The sequence below is a fragment of the Rhipicephalus microplus genome, chromosome X (assembly GCF_043290135.1).
Source record: "Rhipicephalus microplus isolate Deutch F79 chromosome X, USDA_Rmic, whole genome shotgun sequence".
NCBI lineage: Eukaryota > Metazoa > Arthropoda > Arachnida > Ixodida > Ixodidae > Rhipicephalus > Rhipicephalus microplus.
Window position 1 is genome coordinate 419,089,008 of NC_134710.1, and position 16,845 is coordinate 419,105,852.

General features: G+C 42.7%; 1 protein-coding gene across 1 annotated transcript in view; it reads right to left on the bottom strand.

The window, feature by feature from the left end:
• Window positions 1-101: 101 nt before the first annotated feature.
• LOC119161894 (adenylate kinase isoenzyme 1) overlaps window positions 102-16,845 on the bottom strand; it is a 100,462-nt gene continuing 83,718 nt past the window's right edge. The window contains 3 exon segments of the mRNA XM_075876880.1: window positions 102-2,805; window positions 11,547-11,732; window positions 14,341-14,457. Of these exon segments, the coding sequence (XP_075732995.1) occupies window positions 2,716-2,805; window positions 11,547-11,732; window positions 14,341-14,457 (393 nt within the window). The 3' untranslated portion in view covers window positions 102-2,715.

Sequence of the window (16,845 nt, forward strand, 5' to 3'; positions counted from 1 at the left end):
TATGTCAGTGGAGGGGAGGAAGGGGCATCAATACAGTATTATCAAATTAGAACACTGAAGTGTGCACAAACATGGACAGAAAGAGGTAATGACAACACAAGTCCTTACATCCAACTAATCATTTATTCACAAATCTGCACAATATTGGCACTTGCTTTCATGACGTGATAAAACATAAATGAAAACTTGCTTTCATGACATGACAAAACATAAATGAAAACAACTGTACATGCTCAAATACTGTTACTTGCCATGATAAAATAGTGAAAAGTGTGCTGATGTACAAGTTACTTGCCTTTCTAATATAATAAACGTCATTATTCTATCTATTATGTTTGTTCTTAATTCTGACTATTACCTGGCACTAATTATACAATTAGCTACGAGGCATCCGTCACAGCCCGGTTGAATCTCGGGCGTATTTTCGATGGAAGTGACAATGCTTGAGGCCCGTGGGCTTAGCTAGGTGCGCATGTTGAGAAATCTCAGTTGGTTAAAATTTTCAGAGCGCTCCACTATGGCATCTCTGGTAATTGTATCTTGGTCATGGGAAGTTAAGCCCCAACCACTATTGTTATTTATTTAACAATACTGCCAATCTCCTCAGAGACTATAGCAGGGAGGACATATGAGAAATAAGAATCAGTCACAAGACTTCGTGCAGGCCACCGGACAGGCTGAAATTTGAATGAAATTTCCTGAAACCTGGTATGTCAAGTTTTGGCTTTCTCGGAAGACAATTTACTTTCCCTTTACCAATCAGGAATGATGAAGTTTTTAGTAGATGCCGTCATAATTATGACGTCACAGTGGCTGGTGACACGCCCTCACGCCTAGCCGTGTGTGGGTTAGCTGTGTCTGGAGGAAAGGTGTGGTGGGAGTTAGGCTACAGCTGGGTGCTTGGACCTTTCCGAGGTCCCCTGGAAGAAACAACACATTCCTGACCCAGGCTTCACCTAGAGAGCACTCCTGAGCTGACCCACCCAAGGAAAACCAGCAGTCACCATTTCTCGTCTCTCTACATATATATTTATCTCTTTCTCTTAATTTTATTGTTTCCCGTCTTCTTCTCTCTTCTATTTGCTTTCAATGTTTTTGGTGGCAACGATTATATGTGTGTTGTATTGAGCCTTGGGTATAGATATTAAATTAGATTGTAGTGGTCGTATATAACTGACGCTTGCAGGTTCTTGAGACCTGTAGCAACTCCATGTTGGGCATGGCAGTAGGTGTCTACCAGTGCTGCTTAATTTCAAAACCATGTTATTGCAGCAACTTTCCCACACTTTACATAATGGCCTCTTGAAAGAGATTGCACCAAAATAGAATTTAACCTTCTTCTCTGCTCCAGCCCATAATCCGTTTCACAAGCTGTTGGGAGTGCATCCAAAGGAAGAGCTCTCGTCCAATCAGGGCTGTAGAGGCACAGAAAATACTCCCTGAAATATTTCAAAGATTCAATACTATTGCGCAAGCTACACTCACAGAAATTGAAAACACGATTAAGATTGACTTTTTGAAAGCATGCAGTGTTTAAATCATTAGTGAAATTAAGACACACGGCCCGCACGGACACATCTCTGCGAAGTTTTTTTGTGAGGTGTTGATGCGCTGCTTCTCGAAAACATGGTGTCACTTGAGTTGATTGTGTCTGTGCAAAATAGCCCTCAAGCTGAGTGACCAGTAAGCCATCCTTCGAATGTGCGTGGTATTCCCAAGCTGGAAAAGTAGATAGCTTTGAATATTCTTCAACGGTTTCGCGTCGAGTGCGAAGACAGTGCAAGTGAGGATGCTCTTGATAAGAAAACTGCAAAACTGACCCAAGTGAGTGAGCGAATGCTGTATCGTTGGAAACCCGATACAGTTATAGTAGAGTCGTTATGTTATAGCTACTCTGGTTACGTGTGAGGTCCACTTGTCGCTGGCACCAGCAGTTGTGCAAAATGGCCCTCAAGCTGAGTGACCAGTAAGCCTTCCTTCGAATGTGCGTGGTATTCCCAAGCTGGAAAAGTAGATAGCTTTGAATATTCTTCAACGGTTTCGCGTCGAGTGCGAAGACAGTGCAAGTGAGGATGCTCTTGATAAGAAAACTGCAAAACTGGCCCAAGTGAGTGAGCGAATGCTGTATCGTTGGAAAACCGATACAGTTATAGTAGAGTCGTTATGTTACAGCTACTCTGGTTATGTGTGAGGTCCACTTCTCGCTGGCACCAGCTGCAGAACTGCAGGACAGCGGAGCACAGCTTGGCCCCGATTACGGAGCGCGCCATAGATGGGCTTTCTAGGAGTGATTTTTGAGCATGTTCAGTAATTGGTTGACATAAAAAAAAGGAATTTTTAGCTGACTTTGGTAATTTACTGGGAATTCAAGGCCGCATGCTGCACTGTAATATTTGGCTCGGGCGTTGTCCGGGGGCTCTACCAATCGGCAGCGTTTTCTGATTAAGCTCCAAAAGTGTTGCAGGGCCTCTTTAAGTATACTTCTGGGCCCACTATTTCAAGCACTCGGCATGCCACCATTTATGTCAAAGTCACTGACGTGCTACCGATTCCCTAACAATTATGAATTTCTAGAAATAAAAGCCGAGTTGATCATCTACAGGAAAGAGCGGAGAGAATGCGCCAGAGACTAATCCAATGGTAATACAAGTCATCTGAAGCTTACAGATCGAAGGTACTGCAAGTAAAGACCAACATGCAGCAGACACTTAATCTTTAATTGCTTGACTGTTCAGGTCTAATAATGTCGTCCATGACAGCCGTGACCAATGCGAACACTTTGTCCGGGTCGTCCTCAGCTGAGATCTGAAATACAAACACAACATACTTTATCGAAACTTTGCAGCGAACCTTAAGGAGTGACTAGGAAAGTTTAAAGTATAATAGCGTGCCCCATGTATTTTAAACCCACACACACACACACACTAATAGCAAGCAGAATATACATATAACCCTACTTTGGGGTACCTCACGTTGTACAGGTGAGCTGACCGCGAACTCAGTCTTGAATTTGATCTGGTTGACTCGCATTATAACCGCTCATTACTTGCATGTATGTGTTTCATGACTTGAGCCCGGATTTTTAGTAACAGAAAACAGTGTTTTAGGCCCCAAAACTAGGTAGGCCAAACAGTTTTAGGCTCCCAGAAACGTAAATATGAACACAATATAATCTTCCAAAAACTCAATATTTTGTAGAAACAGGTTCGCAACCTTTCTGCAACCGGAAATAATGAAACCTTAAAGTTTGTGATGGGACAAATGCGCCAGTTCTTAGCATAAAGCCAATCAATTGTCCTTTTTTCCACCTTGTTTTCGGAGCATTATCACCAGTTTAACTACGTCTACTGCAGAACGAAGGCCTCTCTCATGATCTGTCAATCAACCTGGTCTTGTGCTTTCTGCTTACACATTATACCTGCGAACTTCTTAATCTCATTGGTCCACGTAACTTTCTGTTTCCCTCTCGAGCGTTTTCCCTCTGAAGGAATCCAGGCAGTTGCTTTACATGACCAGCAGTTATGCTGCCTGAGGTATAGTGGTTGATTACCATTTATTATTTAGGAATGCTCACCGAATGTGATCCACCCTATCCTTATCGTTTTTGTTACTTCATTCTCATGGTTGGACTCGGCAGTTACTACCTGTCCTAAATAGATATATTCCTTTACAACTTACAGAAGTCTCTCCAACTATCATGAAGCATTGTTCTCTGCCCAGACAGTTACACATTAATTATATGCATAATAATTTTCAGACCTACTATTTTGCTTTCCATGTCCAGTTTAGTATTCGTGACCTGTAATTTGTCCCCTGAGTTACTCATCAAGGCAATGTCATCAGTGAATTGCAGGCTACTGAGATACTTTCCATTAGCTCGATCCCTAACTCTTCATAATCTGGGGCCGTGAAAACCTCCCGTAAACACGTGGCGAAGAGCATTGGAAGGATTGCGTCTCCCTGCCTTACACTCTTCTTTATAGAGATTATGTCGCTTTCTTTAGAGAGAACTATAATGGCCGTGACTCTTCCATAGATTTATTCCAGATTGATAATGTAGGGCTCATTGACGCCCTAATTTTGTAGTGCCTGCATTACTGCTGATGTCTCGACTGAGTCAAATGCCTTCTCGTAATCTATGAAGGCAATGTATAGAGCTTGGTTATATTTCGAGCATTTCTCTATCACCTGATGGATAGTATGAATATCGCGCCACCGCAGTGGTCTAGTGGCTAAAGTACTCGGCTGCTGAACCGCAAGTCATGAGATCGGATTCCGGCTGCGGGGGCACCTGCATTTTCGATAAAGGGGGAAGTGATGCAGGCCCATGTGCTCAGATTCGGGTGAACGCTAAAGAGCCCCAGGCTGTCGAAATTGCAAGAGCCCTCCACTATGGCATTTCTCATAATCATATGGTGGTTGTGAGACGTTAAACCCCGTATATCAATCAATAGTATAAACATAGCCTATTCTGGAGCAGCCTGTACGAAATCCTGCTTGGTTTTTTGTTTCATTGAACTTTAATGTCGCCCTAATTCTACTAGCTGTTATTTTTTTTAATATTTTAGTGAGAGTGGACAATAAGCTAGCTGGTCGGTGTAATTTGTGAAGTCTAACTTTTCTTTTTTATAGGTTATGATGACGTTCAACGACAGAGAACACGAGGGGAGTATGACGGAGCGACTGGAGGAGGGCTGCTGCGTCGGGTTTCGCCGGAGGCTGGGTGGCAGCCGGGTGGAAACTATTTGGAGGGGCATGGCAGCTTTCGGTCAGGACACTGGGAGCCGCACACAGATTGAGGAGTGGTGTGACTTGTTTGCGGATGACCGCACAATGTTGGATGGTGAGCCACGCTTCGGTCTGCCATCGGCATGCCGAAATGACCAAGTCATTGCCAATGGCTGATTCCACGAGAGATCGACACGGGTCCAAATGTTGATATTTTGGATTTCATTGAGTATTTTATATTTCGTGCACCTCTCACCAGGTAGCCCGAAAGTCAACTTCGTTTTATGATTAACGGCATAACTGAAGAGAAAAAATATATCAAACCTCACCAACATGAAGGCACCAATTTCGTCACCTGTCATTTTCGAAAATTGCAGATGCCATAAAAAGACAAATATTTCTGTTTCGAAGAAGATATCTGTTACCTGAAATGTATGTCTGATGAAGAATGAATTGATACGGTTTCAAGTTTGTAGACCGAAAGATAATAGCTTTTAAAAATGTCTAATTTTGCGACAGTTCAAAATAATTTACGTATTTCCCATTTTTTTCTCCGAAAGTATTGCAAGCAGCATTTTCAGACTTGACATGTGTCAAGAAAATAGTGTGTTCATTAGGAACATAAACTATTGTTGCAGTAGGGCAAATTTAAATTATTATATATTGCCTCAAAGTTCTCATATTGACAAAAGTGTACTCCACTAAATTTTAAATAAGAAAAAAACCCATATTCGATTTTTCTTAAAATCTCGTAAATAGACAACCGAAAGCCATCATAGAGTAATATAGAAAAACATGTTGAATTATTTTGTTATTAGGGACAATATTCGTGGTACAAATCAGAGCTTTTCGAGAATGCGCAGATAAGTTGAGAAATCTAGAAATGAGAACGAAAAAGCGGCAAAGAGCTTCAAGCTTCAAACGCGAGTAAAAGTGACCGTATTAGGTGAAAAAAGGCTGTTTTAGCACTGTGACAAATACGTACCCATAAGGGGCATTTATGCTCCTGATAACACAGCCCTGATGGAGGAAATGTTCGACACTGCAACTAAGTTGCAAAACATCGGTCTATATTTGCAGATAAACTCAAACATGAAAATGTTCCAACGCAAGTGTTGGGTCTATACAAATATTATATAAACAACAGTGATTCAGCATTTAGAGAGTCCTTGTTATCATGAGGAGGGTTAGATCCCATGTTTTGTTGGCAGCATGGCAATAAATGGAAGAGGTGTAACGGTCACTTCACCAATTAATTGAATCTTGGGATCATGCTGGAAGTAGTCACAGCAATTCTGCAGTGCGGTCTGCCTGTGTAAGCTTCCCGATTGTGTAATTCTTTCGCTACATTTCTGTTTGTCCTATTGCTGTCTTTCTATTGTGAAGTTTCGCCAAATTTATTTCTTACACAAACGCAAAATTTCCGTTTCACAAGAACCGAGATTCAAATGTTCGGAAGCTTTGTTACATTGTGGACATCTTGTACCAGATTTCATATAATGCAGTGTGTTACGGCAGTAGGAAGCAGCGATGGCGTAGTGGTTAGAGCATCCGCCTCGCATGCAAAAGGTCCGTGGTTCAAATCCCCGTGCCGCCCAGTTTCCAACCGGATGAAAAAAAATCCGCGTGGTGATGGAACTGCATTACGAGGCCTGGGGTGCGGCCTCATCGGTTACCACCGCCGGGAACGCACTCCCTCACCACAGAAGGATTGGCCGCCCTGGTGCAGTATCTGGCCACTACCTCCCACATGCATACGTCAAATAACTCACGGCCCTCAGTCCCCAGCAGCTGCGAAGCAACTGACCATGGCGGCGGCCAGATCTGCAACGCAGCAGAGGGTGCTAAGAATCTCTGGATCCGGACAGGCCGCCATTGGAACCGGAACTCGGCAACGTTTAACGCTAGAACCTTATCTAGTGAGGAAAGTCTAGCTGTACTATTCGAGGAGCTAGAGGGTGTTAAATGGGATATAATAGGGCTCAGTGAGGTTAGAAGGACAGATCAGGCCTATACGGTGCTACAGAATAGGCACGTCCTTTGCTATCGAGGCTTGGCTGACAGAAGAGAACTAGGAGTGGGGTTCCTAATTCAGAGAAACATATCTGGCAACATAGATGAATACTATAGCAATAATGAAAGGGTTGTAGGTATTGTATTACACTGAATAAGAGATACAAGATGAAAGTGGTACAGGCTTACGCGCCTACATCCAGCCATGATGACGCTTTAGCTGAAAGCTTCTATGAAGACGCAGAATCGGCAATGAGTAAGGTAAAAACACAGTATACTATAGTGATGGGCAACTTCAATGCAAAAGTAGGGAAGAAGCAGGCTGGAGACGAGGCAGTAGGAGATTATGGCATTGGTACTAGAAACGCCAGAGGAGAGCTACTAATAGAATTCGCAGAACGCAATAATTTACAGATTTTTAATACCTTCTACCGAAAACGAGGAAACCGCAAGTGGACATGGAGGAGCCCTAATGGCAAAAATAAGAAAGAAATAGACTTTATAATGAGTGCACACCCAGGCATCGGGCAGGATGTGGAATTGGTTGGCAAGGTACGATGCAGTGACCATAGAATGGTACGTTCTCGAATTCTCTTAGACTTGAGAAAGAAACGACACAAGTTGATACGCAAGAAGCCAGTCATTAGCTAGCACTGAGAGGAAAAGTACAGGAATTCAGAGTCTTGTTTCAGAACAGGTACTCGGCTCTTAGTGAGGAAACCAACCTTAGCATAGATACAATGAGTGATAATCTGACGAGTATCATTACGGAGTGTGCAGTGGAAGTTGGAGGCAGGGTAGTTAGACAGGACACTGGCAAGCTTTCGCACGAAACGAAGAATCTCTTTAAGAAGCGTCAAATCATGAAAGTCTCAAGTACAACGGAAAAAATAGAACTGGCAGAGCTTTCGAAGTTGATTAATAGGCGTAAGTTATCCGACGTAAGAAGGTATAACATGGAGAGAATTGAACACGCTCTGAAAAACGGAGGAAGCGTCAAAGCAGTGAAGAGAAAACTTGGGATAGGCAAAAATCGGACGTATGCACTAAGGGACAAAGAAGGCAAAATAACCACCAATATGGGTAGGATAGTTAAATTGGCGGAGGAGTTTTACAGAGATCTGTACAGTAGCTGGGACATCCACGACTTTATTATTATGAGAACTAGCAGTAAGACAGATGACACCTCACCAGTAATGATAGAAGAAGTGAGAAAAGCTTTGGAGAGCATGCAAAGAGGCAAAGCTGCTGGTGAGGATCAGGTAACATCAGATCTGCTAAAAGATGGAGGACAGATTGTGTTAGAAAAACTAGCCACCCTGTTTACGAGGTGTCTCCTGACGGGAAGAGTACCAGAGTCTTGGAAGAACGCTAACATCATCTTAATACATAAGAAAGGAGATGACAAGGACTTGAAGAATTACAGACCGATTAGCTTGCTCTCTGTAGTACACAAGCTATTTATAAAAGTAATTGCTAACAGAATAAAGAAAACATTAGAATTCAATCAACCAAAGGAACAAGCAGGATTTCGAACAGGCTTCTCAACAATCGACCACTATCATACTATCAATCAGGTAATAGAGAAATGCTCAGAATATAACCAACCACTATGCATAGCCTTCATAGATTACGAGAAGGCGTTTGATTCAGTAGAAATATCAGCCGTCTTGCAGGCAGTGCAGAATCAGGGCATCGATGAAGTATAGATAAACATTCTGGAAGAAATCTACAGGGGATCAACTGCTACCATAGTGCTTGATAAAGAAAGCAACAGAATACCAATCAAGAAGGGTGTAAGGCAGGGGGACACAATCTCCCTATTGCTATTTATCGCGTGCTTACAGGAGATTTTCAGAAGCCTAGAATGGGAACAGTTAGGGATAAGAGTTAATGGAGAGTACCTTAGTAACCTGCGCTTCGCCGATGACATTGCTTTGCTGAGTAACTCAGGGGACGAATTGCAACTCATGATTACGGAGTTAGACAAGGAGAGCAGAAAGGTAGGTCTTAAAATGAATCTGCAGAAAACGAAAGTAATGTACAGCAACCTCGGAAAAGAGCAGCGCTTCGAGATAGGTAATAGTGCACTTCAAGTTGTAAATGACTATGTCTACTTAGGGCAGGTAATAACCGCGGAGCCGAACCACGAGATTGAAGTAACTAGAAGAATAAGAATGGTGTGGAGCACATTTGGCAAGCACTCTCAAATTATGACAGGTAGATTGCCACTATCCCTTAAGAGGAAGGCATATAACAGCTGTATCTGGCCGGTGCTTAGCTACGGAGCAGAAACCTGGAGTCTTACAAAGAGGGTTCGGCTTAAATTGAGGATGACGCAGCGAGTAATGGAAAGAAAAATGGTAGGTGTAACCTTAAGAGACAAGAAGAGAGCAGAGTGTATTAGGGAACAAACGGGGGTTAAGGATATCATAGCTGAAATCAAGAAGAAGAAATGGCCATGGGCCGGGCATGTAGCGCGTAGACAGAATAACCGCTGGTCGTTAAGGGTAACTAACTGGATTCCCAGTGAAGGGAAGCGGGTTAGGGGGAGACAGAAGGTTAGGTGGGCAGATGAGATTAAGAAGTTTGCGGGTATAAATTGGCAGCAGCAAGCACAGGACCGGGTTAACTGGCGGAACATGGGAGAGGCTTTTGTCCTGCAGTGGACGTAGTCAGGCTGATGATGATGATGATGATGATGATGATGATGATGACGTTCGCGTTCTTCGAAGATTTTGCTACCCATCCTATCAAGAGACACTTGGTACATAAGGTATCCAGTTTTTCCAACACAATTTCTCCGCCATGTTTCAGCAGGTCCATTGTTAACTTATACTCACCAGCAGCTTTGCCTCTTTGCATTCTAGGGCAATCGTTACTTCCGCTTTGTTATTGATAGATTGTCGAATTCCTCTGGGGTTATTATTGCTTCCTACGATATCATCCTGGTTGTTTCGGCTTCTGTACAGCTCCCTGTAGAACTAACTCCTCCGCCACCTCAACCGCCCTATCCATAATGGTCATGAAATTGTCTTCCTTGTCCTTTAATGCATACATCGGATTTTTGTTTATGCACAAATTTGCCATTGCAGCTCTTAAGATTTCGCCGTTCTTTACAACCTGCTTGATTCTCCCAATGTTATACCTACTGATGTCACCTACCTTACTCCTATTAATTAGCTTCGAAAGTGCCACTACCTGTATTTTGTCGGTTACATTTTTGGCTTGGTCAACGACACTCTTCTTCTCCGAGGGTACTTTGCCATTGCCCTGTCCAGTGACTGTACCTCCGACTTCCATTTTTTAATCTTTGATGATACCAGTAAGACTATTGTTCACTTTCCCAACGCTGAAACCGGAGATCTAATTTACAGCCGCGAATCTAATCTGAGACGAAACCATCAATTCCTGTACTTTACTTCTAAACACCAGCTTAGATATTGGCTTCTTATGTATCAGTTTATGCCTTTCACTTTTTTAAATCTAGGTGAATTCAAACTATTACCATTCTTACCAGAAAGATTACCAGAAAGAGGTGAAATGTCAGACTGACCAGTACTTGATGGCCAACATAAGTGACGACATGCTGAATATGTTTATTTATCTGCGTAATAAGTATTGGGTCGATGGCATACTGCCTCAGGAATGGAAATCGGCCGAAAGTACCTTTATTCCCAAACACGGAAAGCCGATCAATATAGAGAACCTTCGTCCTATTTCTTTAACCTCCTGTGCAGGCAAGGTATTGGAGAAGGCACTGTAGATTCGGCTCACTGAATACATAAATTGTCTGTAGTAAAAAAGAAGCATGAACAAGAAGAAATATTCGCATTCTTCAAACCGACATCAGGAGACACAAGTTTATTACTCCTTCAAAGTTCTCAACAATTTTGGTACGTGAATCAATTCATGAGGGACCCAACTGAATGCGTAATGACGCCACTTCAGGATATGCGATAAGTTTGCCAGGCTCAAATCAGAGTTGAAAAGCATAAGAGCAGTGTAGCATTCACGTATGTCATCAGTTAAAAAAACCATCCTGTCGCTTGAAAGACCACAAAGCCCATCCGCAGTTTATAGTGTTTTTGCTTTTGTAGGTCCATTCAAATGGTCCTGCACCCCTTTTTGAGCGTGGCCAGAAAATACTGCCAATTGGTATTATTAGTTCCTGAAAACACGCAAGCCGATAATTATAGCGTGGCACGAGCCTAGAATATACAACTCATTCTATGTCAACCAGAAAAAGCATTCCCTATTCTCCCGACCAATCATGGATAAACCCATTGGCTGGTTTGAGCATCGTGAGCAGCCTAGCTACGATGTCCGCTGCAAGATGCCCCCATATGTCTGCTCGCAAGCTCGCGACCACACTGAAAGGATGCTAGGCGTTCAAAGAAAGTGCTCAAGCTCGTGACCCGCACTGACGAAGGCGTCGTCTTTTTGCCCCCTTGTGACCCCTTTTTCTGTATAGCTTTCAGCACGCTCCCAAGTACAAAAAGGGAGTGAAAGCGCCATAAGCGCTGAATGCCTGTATGCTTGTACTTGACAGATTCTAGAAGTAGCAGTGAATTTGTGACACAATAAGCTCTTTTAATGAAGCTATCAAACAATTACTTAAAAGAGTGTTTCAGAGCTCTATGATCGAGTCACCTTCACTCGTTTTTAACCTAGGTGAGCTGCCAAAATTTTGATGACAAACTTCAGCGTAATGAAATGTGGGTGTCGAGTGTGGGCCTTGCGTAATTTCCTGTCGCAGCAAGCAAAGAAACAGTCTTTTTTTCGAAAGGAAACCATAAGCTCACCTTGTGAACGATAGAATTGTACTTTTGAAGCACAGGCTCTGACTCGTCATGGAAGGTCTTGATGCACTTGACGATGGTGTCCTCATTGTCGTCCACACGGCCGCTCGTCTGGCCATGCTTCAGAAGCCGGGCCTTCATCGTATCGTCTGACACCTCGAAGTAGATCAGGTTCGTGCACTTGCACACCTGCAGAGTTTTATGTGCAATAAATATGTGACTGCTCATATTTATTATTCAGCATCATATTCATAACATCAATCTTTCGACTGTTTGTTTGTTTTCTATTAGAAATATCCGGTGATGACTGATATATTGCTACTATCTGTCTACAGATCACACAACTTGCGTATAAGACACGTCCTCCTTCGCCGACATGCGATTTGCTCGTTTCCCGTGAAGGCAGTGAAATTGGCATTGTGACCACGATTTATTAAAGACGTGTGCACGTAGCACTGTCTATCACTTGTGGCAGCGGTTGTCAGCAGTAACTGAAGTGCAGATAGGCGAAAAGAAAATCATACTCGACAAAAGCCAGTCAGGAAGAAGAACTCCAGGTTGTACAGCAGAGACTCGCAAAGGACATTCTGGTTAAACTGTAGTGTCGAAATACAAATCGCGTGGCTTCCCCCGAGAATTTATTTCTTCACAATATGGCCCAGGTACTTCTAATGGGCTGTATTCAACTGTCCCAGGAAGTCACACGCCTTGTAGTGTGACAAATGTTTTAGCAGAATGTTTGCAGAGTTTTTTAGCAGAAAAATCAGTACATTATAGAACCGGGATTACTTTTTGATACCTATCTTTTTCCGTCAGATATACGTATATTTCGCCTCCTTCCCATTCACTTACGGCAAGTCATCATTGCTTCTGTCAAAACAAGGCAAACTGTACATATGTCCTGAAATCCTGGAAAGGCTCTTTATGTTCCAACTAGATTTTGCAGAGGGCAAAAGGTATAATATCTTGGCACGCACCAAATTAGCTCTGCTGTATATAGTCATACTTATAAAAGCACATGCCTCTGAACTACAGCAAAACTTGTTCAGTTCAACTTATGCTAGATAATTTCGGGGAAATTTGTGTAATACATTTCATACACGTTTCACTGAAATATATTCATAGAGAGGAGCAGATTGTAGACCTCAGCAGTGGTCAGGTGCTTATACTTAAGGATTGGCATGTGTATACTTACAGTAAATACACGAATTGCCATAGGCGCATTGGTTGTCAAGTCGCATAGGAAACAAAAATAGAAAAATGTCTACGAAAGAGAAGATTATTGTCTAACATAGTAGTAATCGTGGTAGCAAGTTATGTGCTCCATGGCGCTCCCTTGGTGCGCTTTGCGTTTCAGAGTGCTTTTGCTGTGACAGGTCTGGCATTGAAAGATAGTTTATTACGTATACAAGATTTGTATGAAGTATTCACCAAAAATGCAAAACTGCTGTAATAGTACAAAGACCAAAGTTTTTTTTTCAAAAATTAGGGTGAAAATTGCTTGTGTTGCTCCCCATCGTGCAGAGATGGAGACTCTTTTGGTATGTTTTCAGGGCTACTTGTCCTTCTTGAACTGCGGTATTAGAGTTTGCAGGGAAAACCGAAAAAGAACCTTGGCAACTTTCACCCAGTTCGAAGACCATTCACTTTACCGCGTCTTCCTGCCTCCTACTCTTCATCCTAAATTCGCCTCTGTCCCAAATGAGGTTTTCTTCTGTTCCACAGAATTCATTCGAGATCCTCGAACTTTTACTCCGTCATCGTGAAGGGAACTCCATCCCACCCTTGAAACATCTAGTGGCAAAATACGGAATCTATGGCAGCGTATACAAAAGCACCAGATTTCGACTAGAGCCATTCGATATGGACACATTTTAAGCCACTGGTGTAGTACGAGGTGTAGTACAGACGCATTTTCTTTTTTAAAATTGCTATGTATTTATGGGTGTGTCTATTCTCGTAACATATTAAGGGGCAAGACTTTCAATTCCTCTATAGAAGCAAAATTTGACTGTCTGCGTTAATACGTGTGAAGACAAAAATCATCACCTGATGCCATGACTGCCATTAAATCACCAAACTTTGACATATTATTATGGTGTCATCATGGCATCATAAGACGATGTCGATTCATCACTCGTTGGCGCCGATGACGGAGGCAATGCAAAGGCAGGTGAGCTGCCCACAGTTTGCAACGACTCCTATCCTAGAGGCAGTGCAGAGCCACATTAAGTGCAAGAAGCTCGCGGAGAGAGGCAGTGAAGGATCAATTCATGTACAGAAAAGAAAAAAGAAGGTCTTCGCCTTATAGTCACCTTAGAAGAAAGGACTGTCCCAGAGAATTCATCACTGTTTATATACACTGCTTTTCAAAGCGATTTCATGTGTGCCATCACAGCGTCACAAATGAATAGCGCGTGTTCACAAAAAAAAAATCCAGCTGGAAGCTCGGCTTTGTCTTAGCGGTATTTTTCTCTTAGCACTCTAGGCATTCGCGCAGCAACATAAAGAATATACATATATTCTAAAAAAATAACAGCACACAATACAACTCGACTACTTGCATTACTAACGTTTGACACGCTGCAGGAGCCACACGCAAGGGCATTATCAAAATATAGTCCTCAAATTGATTAAACAGCATGGTGAGTTGTCATGCTTAATTTCGATCTTCTCGTATGACGATCAGGAATATGAACAGGTGAACACAAATGGCGTACGTTCCTTGATGTGGACAGGCTACCTTATATGTAAAATACAATTATAGCACGGAGCTGCACGTAGACAAAAAGCTTACGTCAGATTCGAAGCGCTCCCCTTGCTCGACATTCCTGGGATAACCATCAAGGAGGAATCCCTTGGCTGTCAGTAAGTCTTTCTTGATTGTTTCCTTTATCAGTTGAATGATCATATCCTGCAATACGAAAAAGAGGTGCTCGTCAAATATATAAGCACTCGAATTTCTGGCACCTGTAATTCCCAAACAGTGGGATGATTAACAGGGCAAAGGAAGTTGCGAATATTGTTTATATGAACATACATACATGCTGACGATATCTGCATGTTAAAGAACAGGGGTATCACTGCATACCCAGTATAATTTCTGCCAACAATATGAAGCAAATCTGCTTAATAATCAATATCGTTCTTAATCTCCATGTGGTAGACCCGCTCAACAACGTATGCCGAGAATATCAAAACTAACCGAAATGTTTTTTATTACCTGTTAAACTCGGCTAATAACTAAAGAGCACAACAAAGCATAGAATGATGATGATATTTTAGTTTTGCGCGCTCTTTAATAAATTCATAATACCGTGCGAATGCTAGTACACACCAACCCTAAAAATCATCATGGCAAGAAACGTTGCCCCATGCGGCGGCTCATTTAGGGTTAGTTGTATTGTTTTTATCTTGAGCACATATTTCATAGCGTCTAATACAACTCTCTCAGCATGTAACACGGCCCTCCTGAAGGGGTAACCCCCACCCTTCCAGTTTGGGCAGGAGGAGGTGTTCGCGTGTCGCGCACCTACACGTATGGTTGGATTGTGACCTTTACCTGCATCTGTCGTCCACGAACTCAGCCTATTAGAATCTGCTCTAGAATGTTTCAGATGGAAAGGACTGTATCGCCTGCACACGCAGATGCGGCGAATGTGACAGGCGTGTAAGAAGAGCCATATATTGTATAATGCTGCACCTCAAACTGTTAGTCGTAGTTTCTGTCAAAAAACATAACTTTACGGATAAACTAACTATATCTGACGCACGAATTTCCAGTGCTTTTGGCCGTCTCTGTACAGAAGGGGTCCGAGCATGGGTACATTCCCCTCGAACGCAAGCTCGTGGTTCTACTTTGCCAATTATATTTCCACATGTGCTCCTTTCACTCAATTTTTATGTAACACGTGTAACTTCGGACTGACGCAAACAGCATCCGATTGACTGGAAACTATCTAAATAGTACTAGAACTTTCCTATAAGATTATGCGCAAAACACAAACATTATAGTTTGTTCTGGAACTTGCGCGGCCTCTAGCGATAACTCCGGAATCGTCTATAGCACACATATAAACGCCGAAGCGCTTGGCCGCTTGAGAGATTATCGACGGAAAAACAAAGTTTCACCTTGGACACGCCGACTGCTGCCTTCGTCAACGCATTATACTTCATGACAATATCGAGTTGCACGTGTCCTTTAGTGAATGCTAACCACTAAACACCGACACATTCGGGTGACCGACATTTCTGCGTCCACTTGTAACTCTTACGAACTGCTATCCCTGCTTTATCTAACGCCTGCTAAGCCACAACACCGAAGTTAACGAATCTCTCGCCGTAAATGCATTTTCTGTTCTAAGCCTACCCAGAATCATGAATGTCTTATTTTCTGCGTAGATATAGCATGTCATGTCTATTGTCCATTGAAATTAGGCAATTTTAGAGCCGAATTTTGAGCATCTACGAAACAAAACCTGAAAAATTTACTTTTTGCTTTCCCAGCTTATGAAAACGAAAAATAAACAAGAAAAACGGGTGTCCAGGGAAGATGCTGCTCCTGGATGCCAGCGCTACAGCAGGGCCACGCTCTTTAACAGCGAAGTTTCTTATACCTAGAAAGCTGTATACATCTGTTATCCCCACAACAGAGGTGTTGACGACGTTTCCCTTTTCTGAAGTTTTGAGACGTCTTCCACCTGGCGTGCTTCCGCAGAAGTGCCTTATTATATACTCCCGGTTTACAATGTGCGTTGGAAACAGCCGAGTATTGCACGGACGTCCTAATAGCCCAGTACCCGTAGCTTTGACAAAAAACTACCCCCCCTCCTCCTTGAAGAAAATTGTCAGGAAATGTGAATGCATTGCGCATCGTTCATAACAGTGTTTTGCATGTGAGATTCCAGAATTAGAAAAATATTGTTTTTTTAACTGTGCAGCCAAGAGCGCCGTTCGCAGCAGGTGGCATTTTTCTGTCGCGAAAAACACGGTATGCGTGTCCAGCTCTTGTAGCTAGCGTGCACGGTGAAAAAATACTGTGAAATGAATAAAAGAGGGTTCTCGGCTCGGGGTTGGTACACAATTCCGGATCTCCACATTTCTGGATCTTCACATTTTAGGATGTCTTTGATAGGCACCCAGCTAGCGAACAGTCCAGAGTGAGATGCAAGCAGACAAGAAAGTGGAATGCAAGGAGGAGAGAGAGCGAACGGTGAGAGGAGCGGCGAAGCACTGCATCTGTCATTGTACCTGACGGCCTTAATGCCAGCATCTTATCAACAGAAATGCTACGCAAATGCTG